Source organism: Megalobrama amblycephala, linkage group LG6 (genome assembly GCF_018812025.1).
Source record: "Megalobrama amblycephala isolate DHTTF-2021 linkage group LG6, ASM1881202v1, whole genome shotgun sequence".
NCBI lineage: Eukaryota > Metazoa > Chordata > Actinopteri > Cypriniformes > Xenocyprididae > Megalobrama > Megalobrama amblycephala.
In genome coordinates, this window is record NC_063049.1 from 12,568,147 (window position 1) to 12,592,460 (window position 24,314).

General features: G+C 38.7%; 1 protein-coding gene across 17 annotated transcripts in view; it reads right to left on the minus strand.

The window, feature by feature from the left end:
- mycbp2 (MYC binding protein 2) overlaps positions 1-24,314 on the minus strand; it is a 114,411-nt gene that overhangs the window by 15,520 nt on the left and 74,577 nt on the right. For 4 of the 17 annotated variants that reach the window (XM_048192966.1, XM_048192961.1, XM_048192964.1 and 1 more), the window contains 18 exons: positions 23,029-23,169; positions 20,190-20,264; positions 18,488-18,709; positions 15,717-15,849; positions 14,670-14,795; positions 11,497-11,661; positions 6,873-6,971; positions 4,735-6,354; positions 4,445-4,614; positions 4,095-4,339; positions 3,819-3,986; positions 3,507-3,664; positions 2,418-2,617; positions 1,927-2,076; positions 1,663-1,823; positions 1,356-1,512; positions 1,016-1,240; positions 465-530 (listed from right to left, as the gene is read on the minus strand). In XM_048192966.1, the coding sequence (XP_048048923.1) occupies positions 465-530; positions 1,016-1,240; positions 1,356-1,512; positions 1,663-1,823; positions 1,927-2,076; positions 2,418-2,617; positions 3,507-3,664; positions 3,819-3,986; positions 4,095-4,339; positions 4,445-4,614; positions 4,735-6,354; positions 6,873-6,971; positions 11,497-11,661; positions 14,670-14,795; positions 15,717-15,849; positions 18,488-18,709; positions 20,190-20,264; positions 23,029-23,169 (4,281 nt within the window). The remainder of the gene's footprint in view (positions 1-464; positions 531-1,015; positions 1,241-1,355; positions 1,513-1,662; positions 1,824-1,926; positions 2,077-2,417; positions 2,618-3,506; positions 3,665-3,818; positions 3,987-4,094; positions 4,340-4,444; positions 4,615-4,734; positions 6,355-6,872; positions 6,972-11,496; positions 11,662-14,669; positions 14,796-15,716; positions 15,850-18,487; positions 18,710-20,189; positions 20,265-23,028; positions 23,170-24,314) is intronic. The other 13 variants (XM_048192976.1, XM_048192973.1, XM_048192974.1 and 10 more) reach the window with 11 other exon arrangements.

Consider the following 24,314-nt stretch of genomic DNA (forward strand, 5'->3'; position numbering starts at 1 on the left):
ACTTCTTACTGGATCTCACTGCGCTGTTTAGTGGTCGCGTGATCGAGACCATGGGCAGTCTTGTCCTGAGCTTGTTCTGCGCTGTCTTTTGGGCAGAGCTAATAAATAGTCTGTGTGTGGCATGGTTTAAACAGCTCAGCGAGTAGTGCTGTTTCATTCTGCTTTTGGCGCGATTTATGTTTCTTATAAGCAACAGAAATGGCAGCAAGTCTAGTGCTGTCACCTTGTGTTGACACTGTTAAACTGCATGATTTGTAAATTTTAATAGACAAGCTGTGAGCCGTTTGAAATTCATCCACGGGCTGGACTTTGGATACCCCTGAACTAGGTAATCTTTATTAATTGAATTTATGTGAAATCAAGTGTGATAAAAAAAAAATTGTACAACCCAGCCTGTTAAAGTTTAAATTATTTGCAGTGCATCTGGTATAGACTCATATCAGCGTGAAAATTCAAAGTGCTACCTGTTTGATCCTGCAGAGATCTTCCACAGCCTTCCCACAAAGGAATATCATTGATGTGACTTTATTCTGACAGAAAACAGAGCAAAGGTTATAAATCAACAGTTGTTTATGGACACATGTATTAATATGAGGAAATTACAACAAAAAATAATAAATTGAAAATTGTCAAGACAAAATGTCATATCTGAAGGTTTGAAGGTTTAATGCAATGTATGTAAAATGCAAACCTTTGTTCCAAACCTGTATGAGTTTCTTTCTTCTGTTGAACACAAAAGAAGACATTTTAAAGAATGTTGTTAACCAGACAGTTGACGGCACCCACTGAATTCCATAGTATTTTTTTTCCTACTATGGAAGTGAATGGGTGCCATCAACTGTCTGGTTGACAACATTCTTTAAAATATCTTCTTTTGTGTTCAACAGACGAAAGAAACTCATAGAGGTTTCAAACAACTTGAGGATGAGTAAATGATGATAGAACTTTTGGGCGAAAATACTGACTGACAAAGAACAGACAGACAAACAGAAAGAACAATAGCTCGCAAACTCACTCCAATGTCACGAGAGTTGTCTACATGGACAGAGACATATGACGCATTGATGCCTTTCACACAGCTTATCGTGATGCTCTTTGTTTTGTTCTTATCTTCATCTCCAGACTCCCAGAATGTCTCTGTGGAGCCATCAGTCAGGCTGCCAATCATGGCTGGTCGGCTGGATGTTTTAATGTCCACCACGCTAGTCAGATCTTTCAGACAGGTCACCACACAAAGTTCCTGCAATATATGGAAAATGCAAACCTTGAATGCAACATAAGGTGATTTAGATAAAAATTTTAAATGTAAAGGCAACGGGGAAAAAAAGTGTTCAAGTTGATGAAAATATTCCCACCTGACTGATTGCTTCGTATCCCGACTGTACACTGATGTTAAAACTCTCCTCACTGTCCCCATCATCTGATTTGGACAGGATGTTGTTGATGTGGTGAAAAACATTACTCTGGTGCAGGAACTGATGATCTGACTGTTTGAATTTAAGGCTCCAACACCTGGTGAAACAGCAAAAAGTGACTACATTTGTATATTTTTGAAGAAAATGTGAGTTGTGTAATGAGGCGGAGTTCTTTTAACATGTTTGTATAAGGTTGCTAGACTGTTATAGGTTGCTAATGGTGTCTCTATGCAGAGGCAGAAGATACCTCAGGGCCATCTGTTGAAGTGAGCTTCCACTGGGAAGGGACATCATAAGGTCAGAGATGGTTTGGAGCAGACGGTGGAAGGTGTGGGGCAGCGGGTGAGCTGCCTCTCCTGCGATGAGAATGTCAGACAGGGGGTGCTCGCAGACACCTAAATCCTTCTCCTGAAAGAAAGAGGAAAACTGCCCTGTGTCAGAAACCTCTGTTCATCTCAAGTGAACAGTGACTTATTAATAAACCATTAGCAATGTAATCATCAGGTCACACCTGCTCAAGGTTCTCCTTGTTCCCTTTGTTCTCCTCATCCTCCTCTTCTTCCGTCTCAAAGGGAGACGGAGTCAGAGACGCCACAAAGTGCCACAGGATATCATGGAGGGAGGTGGTCTGGGTAACATTACACAGCAGCCAATTAAATGCCTAAGAAGGAAACACAGAACAAAAAGTTTAAGAATAACTGGATAAGGATGTTTATACATCTTTTAACAGGGATTGCTCTCATAAAAAGCATTTAATGACAAACTGATGAGAAAAGCTAGAATTTACTGTTTTTATTCACTATAAAATTTTCCATGATTTTCAGATTTTATTCATTTATATTTTTTCCAGACACAATTACAATTTTAAAATTTCCTGATATTTCCAGGAAATCTAATTTATGGTTAATATTCAACAGTGTTTGTCTATGGCTGAACAATTTGGGACAGGAAGAAGAGGAATGAAATTAGAAATTAAAGAATGTCTGAGAGAATATCGCTGACCTCCATGGCAAACACCCTGCATGCTGATTTGCGGAGTGCATGCTTCATAGCCACCTCCAGGCCCTCTAGGTCATGATGCTGGATCACAAATGCCAACACAGGCCACTGGAAGTTCCTTTCACCTTTACTGAGAGAGCCATGGGCTGAGATCAGTCGAGACAACTCGGGAGAAGGGTGACGAAGCAGCGATGACCCAACTTCTGTAGGAACAAGCATATTTCACTTAGATTTTAGATATTTTATCTTAGAGTATTGCAAGAGGTTCATTCTCGTGTGTTACGTAGCATGTTTGAGCTTCCGCGAAAGGTTTCCTCTCGTGTGTCAAGCAGGTTCAGTTGAGCTTCTGTTTGTTCGCTGATTAATGTTTATATGTGAATAAAAGCCTAAATTAAATTGTTCATCATTTAAAGCAATCAAATCTCTTCAGAAAATTTGGAGTAAACCAAATTTCATATGGATTCGTTTTACGATCTCTTTATGAACTTTTTGAAGTGTCAAAGTGGTAGTTGAGTAGCTGTCAATGGAGGGACAAAAATCGCTCAGATTTCTTTCAAAATATCTTCATTTGTGTTCCGAAGATGAATGAAAGTCTTACAGGTTTGGAACAACATGAGGGTGAGTAAATGATGACAGAATTTTATTTTTTGGGTGAACTATCCCTTTAATATTTACAAATTAAATAAAAAAAGTGGCATCTAACATTTCTTGTCAACTATCGCTTTTCCTGAACTGACAGTTTTAATTAATTGATTCCAAACCCTGCTTTAATGATTTGAGTACTCAAACATTGCTAAAATGTATAGGTAAATATGGCAGTTTATTGCTATGTATCATTATATTGGCGCAAATAAGCAATTTCAGCATTCTTGTAGCTTACACAGTAAAACATAGTGCTAGCAACGTTAAGACTTATGGGTTTGAATCCCAGGGAATGCAAGAACTGATGAGTTGCAATTTAAGTTGCTCTGAAAAAGCCCAGTCCTATATGGCAACAGCATACCTGATGTAATTCTCATAGACTTCAGTCACTGTCATTATGGTAATACAGAGTCATTTGTAATTGTGTTGTACAAAGTGATACAACAGTACCTGCATCCCCGCTGTGTACCCTGCGTCTCGGCACTGCTTTGACCCGTGCTGGGGAGGCTGAGTGCTGCTTATCATACTCAGAGGCAACCACTGAATATGAGCGCTGGAATACCGTCCGCTTGGCTGTATCACTGTCTGTGATTGGACTTGTCTCCAAACTAAAGGAACGAAGGAAAAAAAAAAAAAAAAAAGCCAATGATGAGACAGAAATAATAAGACAGAAATAATAATACCACCTGAAACATAAAATGTTCATAGAAACTAGGTTACGAGAACACAGCACTTTTGAAGATGGGAAGCTCATTATAGTACCTTGGGGGCATGGACTTCATGTTACTTCCTTGCTCTTCAAAAACATTGGGGCAGGCATCTGGGGTGACTGAGATGTAGGGAGCAGGGACTGATGTAGAACGCAGGTAACGCATCTCATCCTGAAACAGGTTGTCATCTTGATACGCCCCAAAGTTCTCAGTGTGTTGACTGCAAAAAGGACATTGAGAAAGACTCAATGCAATGCAGACTCAATACATTGAATTACTACAAGACTGCCCATGGTGATGGTGATCAAGTTGAACACAACGTATTTACCGGGCTAGGGTTTGCAGATAGAGACAGCCCATCTTGTTGGGTAGTTCCTCAGACACTCCCTCCTTGAGGACGGGAAGATGTGTGTGGAAGGGTTTGGGTGGGTGATGGCAAAGCAGGGTAGGCTCAGCAGCGCTGCTCAGAGATAGCAGGAACAGTGCATTGGCACGGATCACCTGGTGGGCCTCCATAGTGGGCAGAGCCCGTGGGGTTTTCACCTGTAGAGGTTTCTTTCTTGACTGCTTAACCTGATCCAAGAACCAAAGAGTTTGATGAAGAAGTAAACGATGCTTTAGACATGCAATATCTACAAACATGATGTATTTCCCATACATTGGTAATGACAGCTATACCTTTTCTCTGGCAGCCGTTTGTTTTTCTCTCAGGTACTTCTCTCTACAACGATCACACACCAGGTACCAGGTGCTTCCTCCGATTCCACCGTCTCCACAATTACCAGCCCAGCCTCCACAGAAGTGACCAATGCTGTTATAGCCCTGACCTCCAGCATACCGGCCACAACCTGAGAGAACAATAAAGAACACTGATGAACGATCTCTGTACATCTGTCTTTATAACTTTCCTTGGAACTGCTCTGAATAATATAGAATGGAGTAAGACCCAAGAATTTATGGCACTGTACCTGGGTGAGCTTGTCTCATGTGGTACGTAACAGGGTATGGGTGAGACTCTCCACACAGCTCACAGATGGTATCCTTTTCTGGGCCTCCCATAGCTAACTGTGCCATCTCCCCAAAGAGGTTCCCCCTGGGGCGTACCTCGGCTTTCTCCTTCTTCTTCTTCTCTTTCTTGGTCTTCTTGCTGTCCTTTTCATTCTCCTTCTTTTTAAGGATAGCACTGGATCCTGGACTTGGGAAAATCATGTTCTGTGTAGCCGCTTTTATGGTAGCCATGGATATGTCCTCCCAGAAAGCAACTAGGTGCTGGAGGGTGAGAGGCAAGATGGACTTAGACCTCATGGAGGAGTGGCTAGTCATCTCATAAGACACTGCCTCATTTTTTCCATCCTCACACTTCTCAGGTAAAGGTGGCTCTTTCAGCATGGACAGAACCTTGTTTTTGTTGATGCTACCCATCTTGGAAATGTCTGGGCCATGTGGTGATATGTTGAACATGTTAAGGGCCGAGGAGATCTCCAAAGAGTGGCGGTTCTTAAGTTTGCTCTCCTTCTCTTCAAAACCCTGCTGGCAGCTGAGAGAATTACGAATTGGTGCATGTTCTTTGGTCAGCTCAGGGTTGAACTTGAGGAAGGAAGAGCATGCCATGGCATCATGTACTATGCCTTCATGCCACAGGAAGGCAGCAAAAACAGCACGAGCACATTCCGCAACAGAAGGTGACATGGCTTGCTTGGCGGGTTCAGTGGGACGCACGTTTTCACCTTTAAAGAGTGGCCCGGATTTGTCTTTTTTAGGTCTCACGTGCCTGCTAGAGGTTTTACGGCTGACTTTGGGTGAAGAACGACTTTCAAGTTCCTCCTTGACTGGGGCTTTTCCAATACTAAAGTGAACCTTGGAAGAGCCCTCTTCAGCATTATGCAACTCTGCATTCTCATCATTGGCTTCATCATTGGATAGCAAGGCGCTGGACCTACACACCTCCACCACTTCACTGTGGAGGTTTTCCTGAACTACATGGGGAGATGGGGCTCGGTTTTCGGCATTGCTGCTTCCTCCTTTGCTTTCTTTGGGTGTGACTTTTGGCTTGGGGGATGTAGACCTGCCCCTCAGAGGCTCCATGAGAGGAACCTTCTTCTTCCTAAGAGTGTCAGGGTCCAGCGTATAGGAGTCAGATTTGGATCTCTCACGAGGAGGGTCCAGATGAGCTTTAGAAGAAGGACTAACTTTAGAGGGCAGGTTCTTATCATGAGGAGAGGATGAGCGTGGGGAACTGGTGCTGGATGGGCTAGATCTGCCCGAAGTGAGGGACTTCTGTTTTGGTGAGGAGGAACGGGAGCCAGGGTTCGGAGACTCAGCCCTAAGGCCTGAGGTTCGGCCATCAGCTTTCAGAGCTTGTAGGGTGTTGTGGTTGGGGGAATGGGAGCGGCTGTGAGAGTCAGACCTCAGTTTACCAGTGTCTGATTTGAGAATGAGGGCCTCGCTGGCAGACAGACTGTCATTGTTCTTGCTCTTCACCTGGTCAACAGAACGGCTAGAGTGACTGTCAGTTTTGGAGGATCTACTCTCTTGGCGATGCTTGCTGCCTGGAGACATAGATCGACTCGCCATGTTATCCCTGTCACCTGCATATCATAACACACCAACAGTTACCAATGAGCAACTCATTTGTGCATGGGACAAGACTTGTCAGGCCTTTTCACATACGTAGGAAGAAAGAAAATAAATCAAGACAATAAAATAAATACGGCTCCTACAAATATAAGGTAAAAATAACAAAAGGAACGTAAGAAATGAAATGTAAAACAATAGATGTAAAAATGACATCTACTCCACTGAAATCCAAGAATTATCTTAAATTTGAATTTAATGACTAACATTTCTTTACACAAGCATTTAAGTATTAGATTTTAAGGTAGCACGATGCATAAATACTGATGCGAATGGAAAGCACCCAGGTCATGGGAAATGTTTCGTCAAACCTATAAAACGGTCCCCATATACAGTATATTCCAAAGCACTATATACTCTGTTGCCATGCCTAAGAGGTGAAATAAATGGACTGTGGTAGAGAGGATGACATGAAACCCATCCCTGTAGTGAGTCTCCAGGGTGCTCCCAGGAGAAGACATGCATTACCCACCCTTTTGTCTGAGAACAAGAGATGATAGAGCGGTGCCAGGGCCGGTCGCACTGCTTTTGTGCACACGCTCACGTGAAGCAAGGCTGCGTGATGAAGCATCTACAGCGGAAAACAGTGGCAAGGAAAGTAAGCAACAGGCTTGAACCAAGGAAAACAATCAGAAAATGAGAAAGAAAGTGAGAGCCAATGAATGATGGAAAGTGGAATGAGAAAAAGACTCTGGCCCCGTTTATAACTGATATTAGTATTTGTTTTGGGTGATCTAATCACAAGTGGACAGCCAAGAGAGATATTTGAGTTTACACTTAGTATTTACATGCATCTCAAATGGGTCTGTTACCTTACTACGCCAGTTGCTCTATTCAGAAACCCAGTGACCAGATGAAGCAACAATTTAAGTAAAGACTATTCTAGAAAGTATGCATCTTATTTACACAAGCTCCAAAGAATCATTGTTCTAGGCAGATACTATGGCAGCATCACAATAAATATATCACCAGTGGCATAGCGGATGGGCACTACGGGGGGAACCCACGATAACGCCCCGTGCCAGGTTGCGCCAATAGACGATGATGGTTTGTATCAATGATAGCCAGAGGTATCATCAAAAGCATCAGCTATTGGCCATATCAAGAGTATTTGGCATTTCCAATTAATACATTAAATTATTATTATTATTATTATTATTAGGATACTTTATTATTAAATATTATTACAATTCATTTGCCCCACAATCATTTCATAGCACATCACCGCATAATTGACACGCTCCCGAGAATAAGATGATGTTGGATTAGCTTACTCTTCATTTCAAAAACAACTTGTTTAGCACAAAATACTTCTCTTCTCATATGTATGGGTCACAAGAGAAAAATTAAGGAAATAAATTAAGACAGTTATATAACGTTATCAGCACGTTGAAGTAGATTCAGCTCTCATCGTCTCAGAGAATTAAGCTGTTAATTCAGTGTCAGATGTCAAAAGCTATTTTGCACATTGCTTGTGTGATATTCACTGGCTTACTTTCATGGTTTAAAATAGAAATATATCCAATATTGCAACGTGATTTTTCTTTATTAACAATTACTCTCAAAATGACGGACAACAATTCACATTTCACTTATATTTCCTGTGACAATAAAATCAATTAAATTTTTTAATAAATAAATAAATAAACAAGTAGGCTAAATTACCCCCTCCCTGGGGCCTTGGACTAGTGGTATGTGGGAGGGCCCTGCGAATTTTTTGCACTATGCCACTGTATCTCACCCTAAATATGAGGTTTCAAATGGGAAAGTTTAGTCGATTATTTTAGTCAAGTTTCAGTTTTTCTCATTTCATGTTTTTATTTTTTTTATTTTTTTTTTACTTTGACGACACAGACTGATTTCTATTCTATACAAGACTGTCAGTTTTGTCTAGCTGAATTCTGAGCTTTTTAGATATAGTCAGCAGGTAAAAGTTTACAGGAAAAAGTCAATACTGCAGTACACAAAAAGAAAATGAACATTTTGCATTTATACAGTGCATTTATTTTTGAAGAAATGTGTTACAGTAATAACACATTGCTTGTTCATTTTTACACACTAATATGTTTTCCTCTAACATCACCACCACCATATATTCTTATATACATTATTATACCACACATTCTATATTTCTATTGTTCTTCCACAACAAGCAACTGCATGTGAATTTTCAGTTTATATGTAACACATTTCTACAAAAATGAATGTACTGTATAAATACAAATATATTTATACAGTACTGCTGTAGCTGTTGCTGCTTAGGGTTGTGATGTTCCTCCATGTTCAAAAATGGTAGTGATTGTGTTGGGCAAACTCCATATACACTGCTCAAAAAAAAATTAAAGGAACCCCTTTTAATCAGAGAATAGCATGAAGTCAGTTAAACTCCTGGGATATTGATCTGGTCAGTTAAGTAGCAGAGGGGGTTGTTAATCAGTTTCAGCTGCTTTGGTGTTAATGAAATTAACAACATGTGCACTAGATGGGCAACAATGAGGCGACCTCCAAAACAGGAATGGTTTTACAATTGGAGGCCACTGAGATGTTTTTCCTTACTCACCTTTTCTGACTGTTTTTCACTAGTTTTGCATTTGGCTAGGGTCAGTGTCACTACTGGTAGCATGAGGCGATACCTGGACCCTACAGAGGTTGCACAGGCAGTTTAACTCCTCCAGGATGGCACATCAATATGTGCCATTGTCAGAAGGTTTGCTGTGTCTCCCAGCACAGTCTCAAGAGCATGGAGGAGATTCCAGGAGAGAGGCAGTTACTCTAGGAGAGCTGGACAGGGCCGTAGAAGGTTTTTTACCCATCAGCAGAACCGGCATCTGCTTCTTTGTGCAAGGAGGAACAGGATGAGCACTGTCAGAGCCCTACAAAATGACCTCCAGCAGGCCACTGGTGTGAATGTCTCCGACCAAACAATCAGAAACAGACTTCATGAGGGTGGCCTGAGGGCCTGACGTCCTCTAGTGGGCCCTGTGCTCACTGCCTGGCACTGTGGAGCTCGACTGGCATTTGCCATTGAACACCAGAATTGGCAGGTCCGCCAATGGCGCCCTGTGCTTTTCACAGATAAGAGCAGGTTCACCCTAAGCATGTGACAGATGTGAAAGGATCTGGAGAAGCCGTGGAGAACGTTATGCTGCCTGTAACATCGTTCAGCATGACCGGTTTAGTGGTGGGTCAGTGATGGTCTAGGGAGGCATATCCATGGAGGGACACACAGACCTCTACAGGCTAGAAAATGGCACCCTGACTGCCATTAGGTATCGGGATGAAATCCTTGGACCCATTGTCAGACCCTACACTGGTGCAGTGGGTCCTGGGTTCCTCCTGGTGTACGACAATGCCCAGCCTCATGTGGCGAGAGTATGCAGGCAGTTCCTGGAGGATGAAGGAATTGATACCCTTGAATGGCCCCCACGCTCGCCTGACCTAAATCCAATAGAACACCTCTGGGACATTATGTTTCAGTCCATCTGACCCCGCCAGGTTGCACCTCAGACTGTCCAGGAGCTCAGTGATGCCCTGGTCCAGATCTGGGAGGAAATACCCCAGGACCACCATCCATCGTCTCATTAGGAACATTCCTCAACATTGTCAGGCATGCATACAAGCACGTGGGGGCCATTTTGAGTTGCTGCAATGAAATTTCAGCAAAATGGACTAGCCTGCTGCATCATTTTTTCAATTTGATTTTTGGGGTGTCTTTGAATTCAGTCCTCTGTAGGTTGATAATTTTCATTTTCATCAAACGATGTGGCATCCTTTCATTCCTATTACATTACCCAGTCCATATCAGTATAGAAATCCAGCATGAAATTTTTCCCCATTGTGATTCGATGTGTTTTTAAAGTGTTCCTTTAATTTTTTTGAGCAGTGTATATGCTTCCAAACTTGACTGGTTCATTGTGATTACTATTTCATTACAATGGCAGGGCAATTTTGCAGACATTAAAAACATTCCATGTCAGATACTTATGGAATATACATGCATGTCTGACAGATTTTGATAACTGAATGTGAAGAGTTTGACAATTTCACTGAGAATCAACTTGGTTTTGATCAACAAGCCACGTGCATTTAGTTATTGTGCAAATTGTAGACAATTTGCACAAATGTGTCAAAACACATGCAATTATTGCTTTAATCAATAATAAATTCAAATCTGATGTGAACAAGAAACTAACTGTTTAGAGATCTGAACTTTGAGAAAAAAAATTGAGTCAAAGGGATCGAGAAAAAAACATAACTTTTTTTTTGTGTGTGTGTGTGGCGTATTACAAGGTCAGTGTACACGACTGTGTAATTGGTGATCGGATCACCAGCGATGGATGTCAATACTAGGTGTAAACCAGGCCAGAGGGACATCTAGGCACTGGAAAGATATATGAGTCAAGAAAAAGCAACAAGTAGAAGGACAGACACTGTGAGAGAGACAGAGACTGGTAGAAGCAGGCACGAGGTTAAAATAAAACTGGGCATCAACAAGTGCAGGGAGGATGGCAGAAGAATCAGAATAAAATGGCCGAGTGAGGAGTTATAATGAATGTGGAATGCAGATTAAGAGTATTCTGGCTGTGGAAATATTGAGACACTTTCAAACCCAAAAAAACCCAATTTCATTTTCCTTATGCAGACATTAGTGCATTTTGGATTACACTGGGGGTTAAAGGCAAAAGCACTTCATGGTTTTGATTGTGTGGACAGATTCCTGGACCTCTTGGTAATTGTTTTGCAAATGAAGAATCAAATTAATCACTGTACATGTAGCAAGCAAATAAAATTAACCTGCAATCAAGTCAACAGAAACATCTGACATGAAACATACTGTTAGTAGCTACAGTGGAAACACAAAAGATGAATTTAAATGTTATTTGGCCACTAAAGTTTAAATGAGATGTGAAAGAAAAGAATCACCAATTCAAACATGGCAAGCAAGCAGGTGGACGCCGACAGAAAAGCAGGGGAAATAAGCCTGAACAGAACTCATCACAACCTAAGGGATACTAAACAATTAAGCGCTTAAGACAAGAACAAGCAGCACTTGTGCAAGCAAGCACCGCCACTACCTTATAGATGGACAGACTTACTCGGAAGCTGTGGATGCGGTTGAGGCTGCTGGGAAAGGGATTGTCCAAACACAAATGGACTGTGGACAAGGGAAGTGGGAGGTTTGGCAGCTTGCTCAAATACGGAAGGAGTTGGGAGGAAAGGCCCAGACTGAATGGAATTCAGTATGGCACTCAGCCGGTCACCTGCAATGCGGAAGACAATGGGAGTGCTGTAGCTTATATGATCCTTAAAAGGAGCCATACAAACCCGCTAGTCAGTTTAACGCCCCACACAAGCACTCTCACTGGAAGTAATGGGGTGTGTGAGTGGGTCAGCTGAACCAACGTGAGGGGAATAAGGAATGGGCGGGGGAGCCGTAGGTCAGGTTTTCATGAAACCTCATATCTGGAACATTTACAAGGTCACAGATAAAAGCATTGGCAGACAAAGCCAATGCTATGCTTTCATCCCTTTTATAGTGCAACTCTGTTTTTTTTTTTGTTTTGTTTTTTTTGTTTTTTTTGAGGGGGTGGGGGTTTTGTTGTTCCAAATTGTCCTATTTAAGTATTAAACATTTCCCCCCAGTCTCACAGACAAGGCTTAAGCTAGTCCTAGACTAAAATGCATGTTTGTGCTGGTTTAACTGAAAGCAACTTGCACTAACATATCTTAAAATATGTTAGTGCCATTGTTTTGTCTCAAGATGCACACCAGTAATGTTTTTTTCTAGGGTACATTTATAAAAGCTACTTAAATGTACTAAATGAACTAAGGCTTAAACCTGGATTAGTCTAAGCCCTGTCTGTGAAACGGGGCCCATATTTTCTAATAATAATCTAACAAGTATTATATCATAAAGATGCAATCTCTGAAAACTAATATTTTAGTTGAGTTGTTAAAGTCAACATTAAAAGATTTCTGTGATGCAAACCCGGCAGTATATTCGGTGAAGAAAAAAAGCAGGATGGGAATTGATTTTATCTATCAGGAACCAGTTGGATCACAAAAAAAATAGTAATTTCACAGAGAATGGAACATGATCAGAGTTTGAATTCTGACAGTCTTTTGACCGTTTAAAGTCAAATTCACCCTTGAGAAAATGCTAGGGTATCCCAATGTAAGCATTTTTGGTAACTTTTTCTGTTAATAGTTAGTATTGCATTATACTTTATTGTATTATACTAACATTATTTGTAAATATTGGCAGAATTGTAGACAGATAACTGGATATCTTAGGTGACATCGGCCAAAAGAGCAAGTCATTAAATTCTGAAAAAATTGAAATACTTTTTTTCTCTCTGGAAAAATCGAGCAATGATGAATCAAGCGCAGTAAGACTAGGAATGAGTATTAAATGAATTAATTAAGGTTAATATTGACTTCAAGTTGAGTTTTAGTCAAGAAGCATTTAGTTAAGCTTTATAATTAAGTCAAGGGTTTTTTATTCAGATGTACTAAGTTTCAATGAGTATAAGAGGTGATGAAGGACCCATCAGACAGCGGTCTATGGGTAATGCCACTAAGCAGTGGTGCATGAGAACAGTATGGTGAGAGCCAGTGGACAATAAATGGGTAAGACCCAGCTGCAGCACACAGAGTCTTGCCCATGCACACAATGATGCCTTCACACGCCACAGACGACAGCCAAGACACACAAATCACAGCATGCAGAACAAAATTACTCTGATTACAGAGCTGAATAAGAACAAATGATTGTGTTTGCTCATTTGATGCATGTTTCATATATCTACATTATTACTCAGAACATCACAGTTCAAGGCACAAGGGGTCATACAGCACTTTAAAAAGATAAAAGACAATGTTTGATGTCCAGTATATCCAAGGCTCCATGATGTTTCCATGACTTTTGCTGTTGTTTGTAATAACTGGATAAGGATTTAAAAGTTAATTTACAGATTTCTCTCTCAAAGAGCAACTTCAAGCAGATTAAATATTTTTGAAAGTAGGAAAACAGTTCCTATAATAATATGTGCATTATACACTACCACATAAAAGTTTGGGAACAGTAAGATTTTTTTTTTTTTTTAATTAATACTTTTATTCAGCAAAGATACATTAAATTGATCAAAAGTGACATTTATAGTAATACATAACATTTCCGTTTCAAATAAATGCTGTTATTTTGAACATCCTATTCAATCAAGAATCCTGAAAAAAGTATCACAATATTAAGCAGCACAACTGTTTTCAACATCGATAATAAGAAATGTTTCTTGAGCAGCAAATCAGCACATTAGAATGATTTCTGAAGGATCAAATTACATTTTAAAATATATTAAAATGGAAAACAGTACGTTTAAATTCTAATAATTTTAAGTATTATATTAAGCATAATTTTAAGAACAGCTAGGCACAAGAAAAGTCCTGTCATATTTTCATCAACAGAATGTTAAAAAGTTTCATTATCGTCATGACACACATAACCTCACCCTTCACCCCAATTTAATCGTTTTACTGAGCTACCCAGTAATCTAAAGAAAAAAATGCCAAAAATGCCCATCCCTATACTCTACCTTTTCTTAATCCATTCCCTGTTAATTTTATTATATTCTATTTGTATATAGCACAACTGTACATACAAATGTGTCTAGTTTGTTTTTATATTTACATATCTTTTTTTATTATTTTACTATCTGTGTACTGTTGTTGTCTCTATGCACAGGAAATTTCTCACCAAAACCAAATTCCTTGTGTGCGAAAACATACTAGGCAATAAATTCCTTTCTGAGTTCTGAAGTAATAATATTTCACAATATTACAGTATTACTGCATTTTTGAACATAAGACACTTCTTTCAAAAACATATTACCGACCCCAAACTTTTGAATGATAGTGTATGAAAATACACTATACACCTTTAATTTATTAAAGCCAAAAGGTTTTCACCTAAAGAAAATGACAATTTCAAATATAAGGAACATAAAGGAATCACAGTTAACAGAAAAATCCTGGATGTCTAGCTATTCTACCTCCGTTGTATTGAAATCAATTTTGTGAAGTAACCTTTAATGTATATGGCAATAAACTACCAAGATATATCTGATTAAATATGACAGATATTTAACAGGAGCATGGTATGAAAAAAAATGTTCATTTGGCAGATGGACTGTAACCATATAAACAGAGATGTAGGCGTCACTCAATAATAAATTACATTTTATTTCTATCTCTCTCAGATCTTTACTCTCACCTTTGTTGTTGGAGATGCCGTAGTCGAAGCCCTGAGCTCCTGAGCTGCCCATGCCCCTGTTAAATGCCTGAACTGAGAATGGGCTGGGAGGAGGGGTCTGGGCTCCATGCTCCAAAATTGCTTGCTCTGTTCCAGAGAGAAACAAAATGTATTAATAACTGAAATCAATAACTAAAAGCCACCTGTATTTACTGGACTATGTGTGCGGCCTTGTTGGTACACCACATTATTGATTTACAGAATACACTTAAGTGCAAACTGAATGTAATGTTTTCAGACACCTATTTGCATGTTAATTGCAATTTAATGAAAATGTATTATAGTTTTGCAGTTAGCAGAACTTTAGAGTGTTTTTTTGAGCCACTTTTGTAGGACTGAAATACATCTTTATATCGTTGCTGTCATTTTTATTTTTTTAATAAATTATTACTATTGATTACCCTTTACATCTGTCTGTGGGTTTGCAAATATTTAACCAATGAAACTTAATAAAAAGAGCTTGTGATTAAGCCTCATAACTTCATTGGATCCTCAAACTCTCGGTCAAACCTCATAACTCCACCCTGCCTTAATTTTGAATGAAGTGCCGCATTCATTTTGGACTGTCTCTGCTTGTTTGTAATGCAAGGGTATAGCAGTATATATACAAAGGCTAATATTTTATGTATTTGAGGAGCAGAGAACAGTGTCTTAGTCTAGCACTTGTCATTGAGTCATAGCTACTTCATCTTTTATAAAATGTGATTTTGCCCCACATAGCTACAATAAACTTTATAACCTGTAATAAAAACATAATGGGCTGCACTTACTGCTTCAGATGGGGTTGTTTCAATGACTGACAAATACACATCTGACATTCACTGCTTTAAAACCTTCTAACTCCCTTTGAGCTTGCATTTGATAAAATGTTAATAATATGACAAGTGCAAGAGTCTGATCATATATAAAGCCACAACATCAACCTTGACAAGACAGTATTTAATCATTTAAAAAAAAAAAAAAAAAAAAAATTTTAAGTAGCAGTTTGGACGAGGATTATTGTGTTACCTTCCTCATGGCGCAGGTACTGGTTTCCCCCTCTGTCTCGGGTCAGAGACCAGGCCTCACCCTCATCGCTCTCACAGAACTCCACCACACTGTTCTTATCCAGCTGAACCCAGGTGCCCTCCGAGTTAATCACCTGATACAGACACAGCTTTATTTACCTCCTCTCTCATACACACCACATCAATCCAGAGGAGCAAGACTGTTTAGCAAACAAACTCAGTGGCAGTTATACAATAAAGCAAAACATGAAAACCACTCAATTCTCAAGATTTATGAAATGAAACCAGTTTGAACAAAGACACTGTTTTAAATTTGACTTGACATTCGTGAGTAGAACAGCAGTATTTGTGCAAGTTGGGAGGCTCATAGGCAACAACTTTAAGAGAGCATTTGAAGACAGCATGACACACCACAACCTCTACCGAGAGAAGAAAGAGGCAAAGTCCAGCCCTTCCATGATCAGTCATGGAGACTATTCAAATGCCATAAAAGACAGGTGTTTACCAGGGTTGTGCGCAATTCAGAATTCCCATTCAATTCTTGAATTTGAATTGAGGCAGTAAACAGGATGCAGAATTGTAATTCGAATCTGAATTGAAGGAAGTAGAATTATAATTAAATATAATTCATAGAGAGTTCATGTAAGTAATTAACAATAATTTGTCAGTATAAATTACACAAAGACGCTATCAAACACATAACATAACAACATAACATAACATAACATATAATATAATATGATATAATATAATCAAAGACAATAGAATAACAGAAGATGCATCACTTGTATTGTTTTGAACTGGAGAAAGTGCAACGCGCAACATGGCGGAATAAGTCCCACCTTCTAAATAAAAGTTGTTGTGATTTCATTGGTGATTTCAAATATGAAATTTAATTAAAAGCTTGGCAAACAACTTTGGAGAATTTAATGTTTCCCCATTCTAAGAGACAGGAACTGCACTTGCATGCCTGAGAGGTGTTTCAAAGATGGCCGCCGCGTAAAATAACTTGTCTTAAAGGGACTTTGATAATATAATATAATATAATATATATATCTTCAAAATGTAGGTCTTCAAAATGGAATATATAGGCATAACTACTCAAAAGAATAAATGGCATTGGGAAAATATAAGCTGAAAATATGCTACCCCGACTCTCCATGTTCAGCGATCAGGTTTCACTCTCGGGCAGCTTGTTTTCTAACTTTGCAAGTTTCCGTTTCTATAGGCTCAATGTTCTGCTCGATCCCTCACCGCCCAAAAGCTCCACTCATGCGCCACTCACGCTCACCGGAAAAGCAAAGTCCGCTTAGCTGTGCTGGGCAATGCTGGTAAAATGACGCTACACTCTCATTGACTAATGAGAGTATAGCGTCATTTTACCAGCTATCTTGCTATCTGCTCACATGCTGTGATAATAGCTTGTAGGATTATTCTTTATTTTGGTAATTGGTCAAAAAATACATCTTGTAAATCTGATTCTGTTGCATAGAACTGAATGAAGAATAACACTGATATATTGAAATTAATAAATGGTGTATCGTTTCTCTACATCATTCGAATCACTTTCAGAACGATATTTTTCCAGCTTTTGAACGATAAAACACTGACAGCCAATCAGAATCCATTCTAATTTAAGGGCTCGCGCATTTAAAATCGCCAAGAACCAGAAAAAGCCACCATTGTTTGACAATTCAAACACCCTTTTCAAGGATATTTTAAAGAAAATGGATATATGGAAAACAATCGGTCATACCTTCAGAATAAATGAATATATTAACGATGAGATCATTATGCCAGGCTAGCAAACAGTGTAACATAAAATTACCTCAGGTATCCAGTGCTAGTTTCGACAACATTGTCTTGCTTCCTTTGAAGTTGCAGTGAAAAAGACTAGGCGTTAATTTTATTCCACTATTGACTTAGTCAGCTAAATTCACTGTTAGATTAGATCGATTACACTAGCTAGATTCACTCAAAACATAGCATGCGCTGGACATCTGCTGGTTAAAGCTGTGTAAATGCAACAAGAACAGCTGTACACACTTTGAAACCGCAGCGCGTGAGTTTAGAACAAACAGACCATTATCGTTCGTTGGTGTGGACGCAAATATAGTTATCTTTATAGTTATCGTTCTTGGATTTTCATTCAGTGCATCCTTAGTAATAATTTATGTTTTGTTTAAAAACCTATTTAACTCATTTAACTCCTCAGTTGTGTGACTGTGCTGAATTTCTCTGAATTACAATTCAGTAAATTCCTCTTCCTATCATTCCAATTCCAGTTCTATATCCTGTGGGTCACAGTAAATTCAATTCAAATTCACATTCACAAATCGAAATGGAACCCATTCCTAATTCTGAATTTTGCTCAACCCAGGCATTTACAAAGTGGAAATTATGAGATGACTTCAGTTTTTGTTGTAATTCACATGCTTCCTGCCATCATTGTTAATAGGTAATTTATTAATTATTTAATCACACAGATTTTCCTGCAGAGCATGCCAGATTACACTGTACAGTTACTGTGCAAAAGCTGAAGCCATGCTTGGTGGTTCTTGAAAGGGAATTTAATAATGTGTACAGAATGACAACACACCCACACCAGAGCCATAGCATGTATGGCCTCTACCAAAAGAAGTTACTCAAAGGGTTCTCTAATTGTCTAAAGAAAAATGAAGAATTTGTGTTACAGAAACTGCAGAACTAGCAAGAAATCTGGCTAATTAGTCATTTATTGGCAGCCACAGTAACACAGTTGGGAGTCCATACCTCGCCTACCGCCTTGACTTTGTTCCCCAGAACTAACATTCCAATGGGGATACCTCTAAGGTTTGGGCAGCTTCTGATGTTGTGACCCGAAGGTCCGGTCTTCACTACCTTATAAAGACCCGGTCCGCCACCCTGGCCTGCGCCCAGGTCACGTACAGTGGCGTCATGAGAAGGGTGGCCACTGGTCTCCTTTTCATAATCATCCAAATTTGACCTGCCCTCCTGCAAAACCAAAGGACACCAGTTACTTTAAGTTTGAAAGCAAGTCTTACCTTGTAAAATTATGTCCTTAAAATAAATATTATTCAATCTAATTTCTTTAGATTAAAAGTCTTCATTTTAGGGTCAATGACAAATAAGGATGTCCGATATGATGACAAAGAAAAATCTTTCAAAAATCTAGCTTATCAGTCCATAGAAATGTCTGCAGTAAAACTGGCCACATATATATATATATATATATATATATATATATATTTTTTTTTTTTTTTTTTTTTTTTTGAAAACAGTTAATACTATTATCAACATCTGTTGTTGTTAAAGAATTTGAACCTTTATGATTTTTTTTTTTTTTTTTTTTTAAGAGAATCATTATGATTGCGGGACAGTTACACAACCTTGACATTTTTTTTCCACAATAATATCTCAAAAAATTAAAAGAATTTTCATATAAGCAGCATATTCATGCCATTGTTAATGTATTTTTGAATATAATTTATTCAAAAATACATTTACAACTAAATTCATGCAGACAATAGACAATTAATCCAAAAGGGAAAAAAAGTGACATCACGGACCCTTTCAACATCATTTGCTACCAGGATGAAGTACCTGCTTACATCAGCAATACATAGACCAATTGTGCCTCTACATACAAATAAGACTTTACAAATCTTTACAAATATCATGTTATCCTAATTGTAACATGTCACTAATTTTAGGTTGAGGAATGATGATAATTATAACACATAACAGTGTGTTCTGATGCCAGGTACTACTGACTAATATTATATGGACATGCTGTTCATGAACTAACATAAATCATTTTGCCTTTGTGTGACAAAAAACAAATCAAAAACATGCATTCACATATTGTTTTTTTTGTTGTTGTTGTTTTTATTAAAGGAATAGATCGCCCAAAATGAAAATTCTGTCACTATAATTATGAATTGCTATTTTTTACCATGGAACACATTAGGAGAATTTCTTAGAATCGAATCTTTTCTATATATGATTGTGCGTCATTAACGTCAACATATTTGCATGAATGATTTTTGGAGCTTGACAGATTCCATAATTCCAAATTCCAAATTCACCTTCTGTGTTCCATGGAAAACAACATTTTTATTTTTGAGTAAACTATTCCTTTAAATCATCATGCAACAGACTTAATTGTTTCAACTGTGAACTACAGAAGAAAAACGCAAAAAGCTTTAACCAAGGTTAACAAACAATGTAATGAGCATTTGGTTGTTACAGTACACTTTAAACGCATTACTGGAAACTTTGTGCATACAAGGAAAAAAATAAAACATATTTTTGTGTCACTCACACAATTTACACAATTAAACATGCAGATCTGATGATGCTCCAATGATACATGTACAAATCACAATCTGAAACGTCTCGAAATCATGAGAAACACTGGTGAAAAGCAAAGCAGCAGCCAAGCTACAACACACCTCATCTTCTGACAACTCACCTGGGGAAAACAAGATAAGGTCGTCCAAGACAAAAAGTCGATATCCCTGACTCCTTGGCTAGCGCTAAAGATATTCTGAGCAACAGATTATATGCAAGTCAAAACACGGTCGGGAATTACCTTCAATCAGAAACGCAGATGGTATGGTTTGTCTTTTTTTGGAAGAGATGGATTTGATATAGTGACAGTTTGTTTGGGTGTATTTTATTTCTTTCGAATTTTCTTCATGATACAGTAAGAGAAGCATTTGAAGGTTAAGAAGGTCTAGCAAATGAAACAATCCTAAATCTAGAATTCTGGGATCTGCTGAAGATAATAACTGCGAATTTTGCAACAAAAGTCAAATCACATCAAAATACAGCAAATGAAAAATAAATCACATAAGAAATATGAAGATTCATAATCTTCCAAAAAAGATTGGTGGTGTGTCATGCTGTTCATACTAGGAGCCTTGATGACATTTTCACAACCAGAGGAAATTATGCTCTCAGAATCACGGCCCACTTTCGGGCCTTGAGTTCAGACAACAGCTTGTTTCATGGCAGAACCTCATTAAAAGTTGTGGGACCCCGACAGCTAAAAATTTAAACAGATCAACCACTTTTAAATTGTTGAAAAGGTTTCAGGGCCATTGAACAAATTTAAGCAAATTAATCTTCATCTGTTTATAAATCTATCTTTACAGATTGGCTAATATGAAGAGGTTTTCACTGAGCTCATACTTCTTTACTGTCATGACCAGGAAACAGCAAAGCTTTGTTCATTGATATTCAGTATCACACAAGAGCTATTTTTCACACCACATATGATGAATAACAACACAGTAGGGCTGCACAATTAATTGAACAGATGATGATAATGGTTGACGCAATAAACTAATCATGAACTGTCGATTACAGCATTCGCTTTAGGTGCATCTCTGTCACTTCGTTTGTGCATTGGGGAATCTATAGGCATGTTAGTAATCGCAATCAGTTCTAATGAGCAAATTTTTAAGCAGTGTTTTGTGTTTCATTTCAGTAATGAAAAAGAGAGCTGTAGAAATATCACGTGACACTCAAAAAAGCAGTAGAAGCAAAGCGAAAAGCATTGTGACATGTTGCACTGCTAACTTAAGCCCGGGATACACCAAGCCGACGGTCAGCCGTCAGGCAGATCTTGAGCATCGGTCAGCTTAGTTTTTTCGGTGTGTTCCGTACCATTGGCTGTAGTCGGACGACGTCGGGGTTTATTGGTCGATTCAGTGTGATCTGCATCAGGACCATCAATAAGAGAAAGAACTCTGATTGGCTGAACGAGAAAACATTTTGCAATTTTGCTGATGAAAGCGAACAACGCTGTTATAATTGTATCAGAGCATTCGAATGCACAAATATTTTTATAACAACACGAGTCGACTGGAATGATAAAAGGGATCAGCATGATTGATATTCAAAATGGTAAGCAATCGCTTTGTTTAAGGTTTGTGTATCTGCTGTCCTAGTTTCGGTTTCCTCTTCTGAATGACGCGGTAGTCCTTTTGGTGTGTTCAAGCCTTTTTGGCCAAGACGCATCCGACGAGATTCAACAACACAGCTTTCGTCACCGCTAGTTCTTTTGACGTCGGCTTGTTGTGTCCCAGACATTTCAATGTAGATCAGGGATGGGGACCTTCGGTCCTGGAGGGCCACTGTCCTGCAGAGTTTAGCTCCAACCCTAATCAAACACACCTGAACAAGCTAATCAATGTCAAGAAAGCAACAGGTAGGTGAGGTTTTTTTTTTTCAGGGTTGGAGCTAAACTCTGCAGGACAGTGGCTCTCCAGGACCGAAGTTGCCCATCCCTGATGTAGATGGTGTGAAACCTAACATACAGCGGAACAAGTTGACATGCCAAAACTAGAACACTCCTGTTAAGGCTGAAATACACTACTTGACTTTTGCAAAGGTTTTTGCCTCGACTTGCAGTCTGGAAGAGTCAACGCTAGTTGTCGAAAGTCAGGGCCAGCCCACAGATTTTGGGCATTCGTAGTTTTTGCAGAAAATCACATAGTTTATGTTAGCTTCACACTACAATTCCATCGAGTTTGAGGATGTCAAACATGTTTGATATTTCGAATCAATCTTAAAATGCATATTGCTTTCATTTGTCATGTGTCTCCTAGCAACAAGACTTATGTTTTTGAGTGAGTTTGTGTTCAGAACGTTTAGTACATGATGCCCAGCTTTTGTCTGTAATCATTTACAAAGTCAGCAAGTGTGTAATGCCTAGTGTCTAAAAATCTTTTCAGATTTTAAAAAGTCCTTTAGTGTCTTCCAGCCTTTATAATAAACAAGGTGTAGATGTGGAGTAAATCGTATTATAAACAAGGAACATAATATTTTAAAGCGAACACTACTAATTGGAATAAATAACTGCAATAAAAATGCCAAAGGATAAATTCGACACAATATGAACAATGTCATAATGGTGCAGCCCTACAAAAACAGTGTGCATGAGTTAGTGTCTTTCAACCAGGAGTTAATAAGACAAGGGACTGGCAACATGCACCCCCCCCAGCTTACCAATTTCCATCCTGGTCTCTGAGTGATCGTGCCCAAACTAAACTACAGAGTAGCACTAACACATGCAAGGACACATTTTTGTTGGCCTTTGTAAGTAATCAACACAGCATGCTTGAAGACATTTGGGAGTGGGTAATTAGATGGCCATGATTCACTGCAAAAAGAGCCAAACTAAAGTATATCAAATGATCATCCTAAAACGTGACTGAAGTTAAGCTGACAGTTACAAATCCCGTTCCCAAATGAGCAGTGTAGAGGCTCCAGCTAATCTACGAAGGGGGAGGCCTTTTACTTACGTCGACGGGGACCAGGAGGCTTCTGCCCAGATGCTGGTTAAAAGAGAGGCACCAGGCTTCAGTGTACCCATTCATGTTGGGAACATACTTCTTTACTGTTTCATCATTCAGTCTGAGCCAGACACCATCATCATTGTGGATCTATGGGAAACAAGCAACAGAGCGGAGCCATGCCCTCCTGTAACTGCTAACACGCCCCTCGCATGAGCCTCTGAGGCTGCAGAACCAATTGCGTAAATGCGCGGCACCAAACAGTTGGATTTACAGTGGATGTCCAGTTGTGTTGCGAGAAAATGAGATGCATCATCTACAGAATTTGTATATGCATGTAGGGCCTGAGAGCAGGGAACAACAGGCCCTTTCACGTGACTTATGTTGGGGCTTCAAGACACTGCTCAGCGCAAGCGTTACGCGCCACTCTGAGCATGTGAAGAGTGCTGCCATGTCATCGAAGGGTATTTCTACGGGTTTGCCAGTTAGCAAGAAAGCAGGAAGTCAACACTACCACTCAAAAGTTTGGACATATATGTGTCCAAATATTGAAATAAATTAAATACAATTCTATATCCACTTTTTTTTTTTAAATCCAATTTTCATTTACTATCCCCTCTAACTCATCCATTAAAAAAAGAGGTATTAATCAGCAAAACTAATTTTAAGCATTAAACAAAGTTCTTTAGAGTTGATACTATATTATATAAATAATATATAATACACTACCATTCAAAATTTTGGTGCAAGTAAGATATTTTGCTGTAATAAATACTTTTATTCAGTAAGAATATATTAATTTGATCAAAATTAACATTAATAACATTTATAACAATGTTATAAAAGATTTCTATTTCAAATAAATGTGGTTTTTTACTTTACATTTATCAAATCCTGGAAAAAAAAAATTATTATATATATATATATACATATATAACTGTTTTTTCTGTCGTTTTGATCAAATAAATCCAGCATTGGTGTGCCTTCTTTCATAAACAAAGAAAATTTTATGGGCCAAACTTTAAACGGCAGTGTAATAAAGATAACCGATATTAAAGGGATAGTTCACCAAAAAATGAAAATTCTGTCATCATTTACTCACCCTCAAGTTGTTCCAAACCTGTACTAATTTATTTCCTGTGCTAAACACAAAAGAAGATATCTTGAAGAATGTGGGTAACCCAAAATTTTCTGGTCCCATTGACTTTCATAGTATTTTTTTCCTACTATAGAAATCAATGGCATCCAGCAACTGTTTGGTTACAAACATTCTTCAAAATATCTTCCTTTATGTA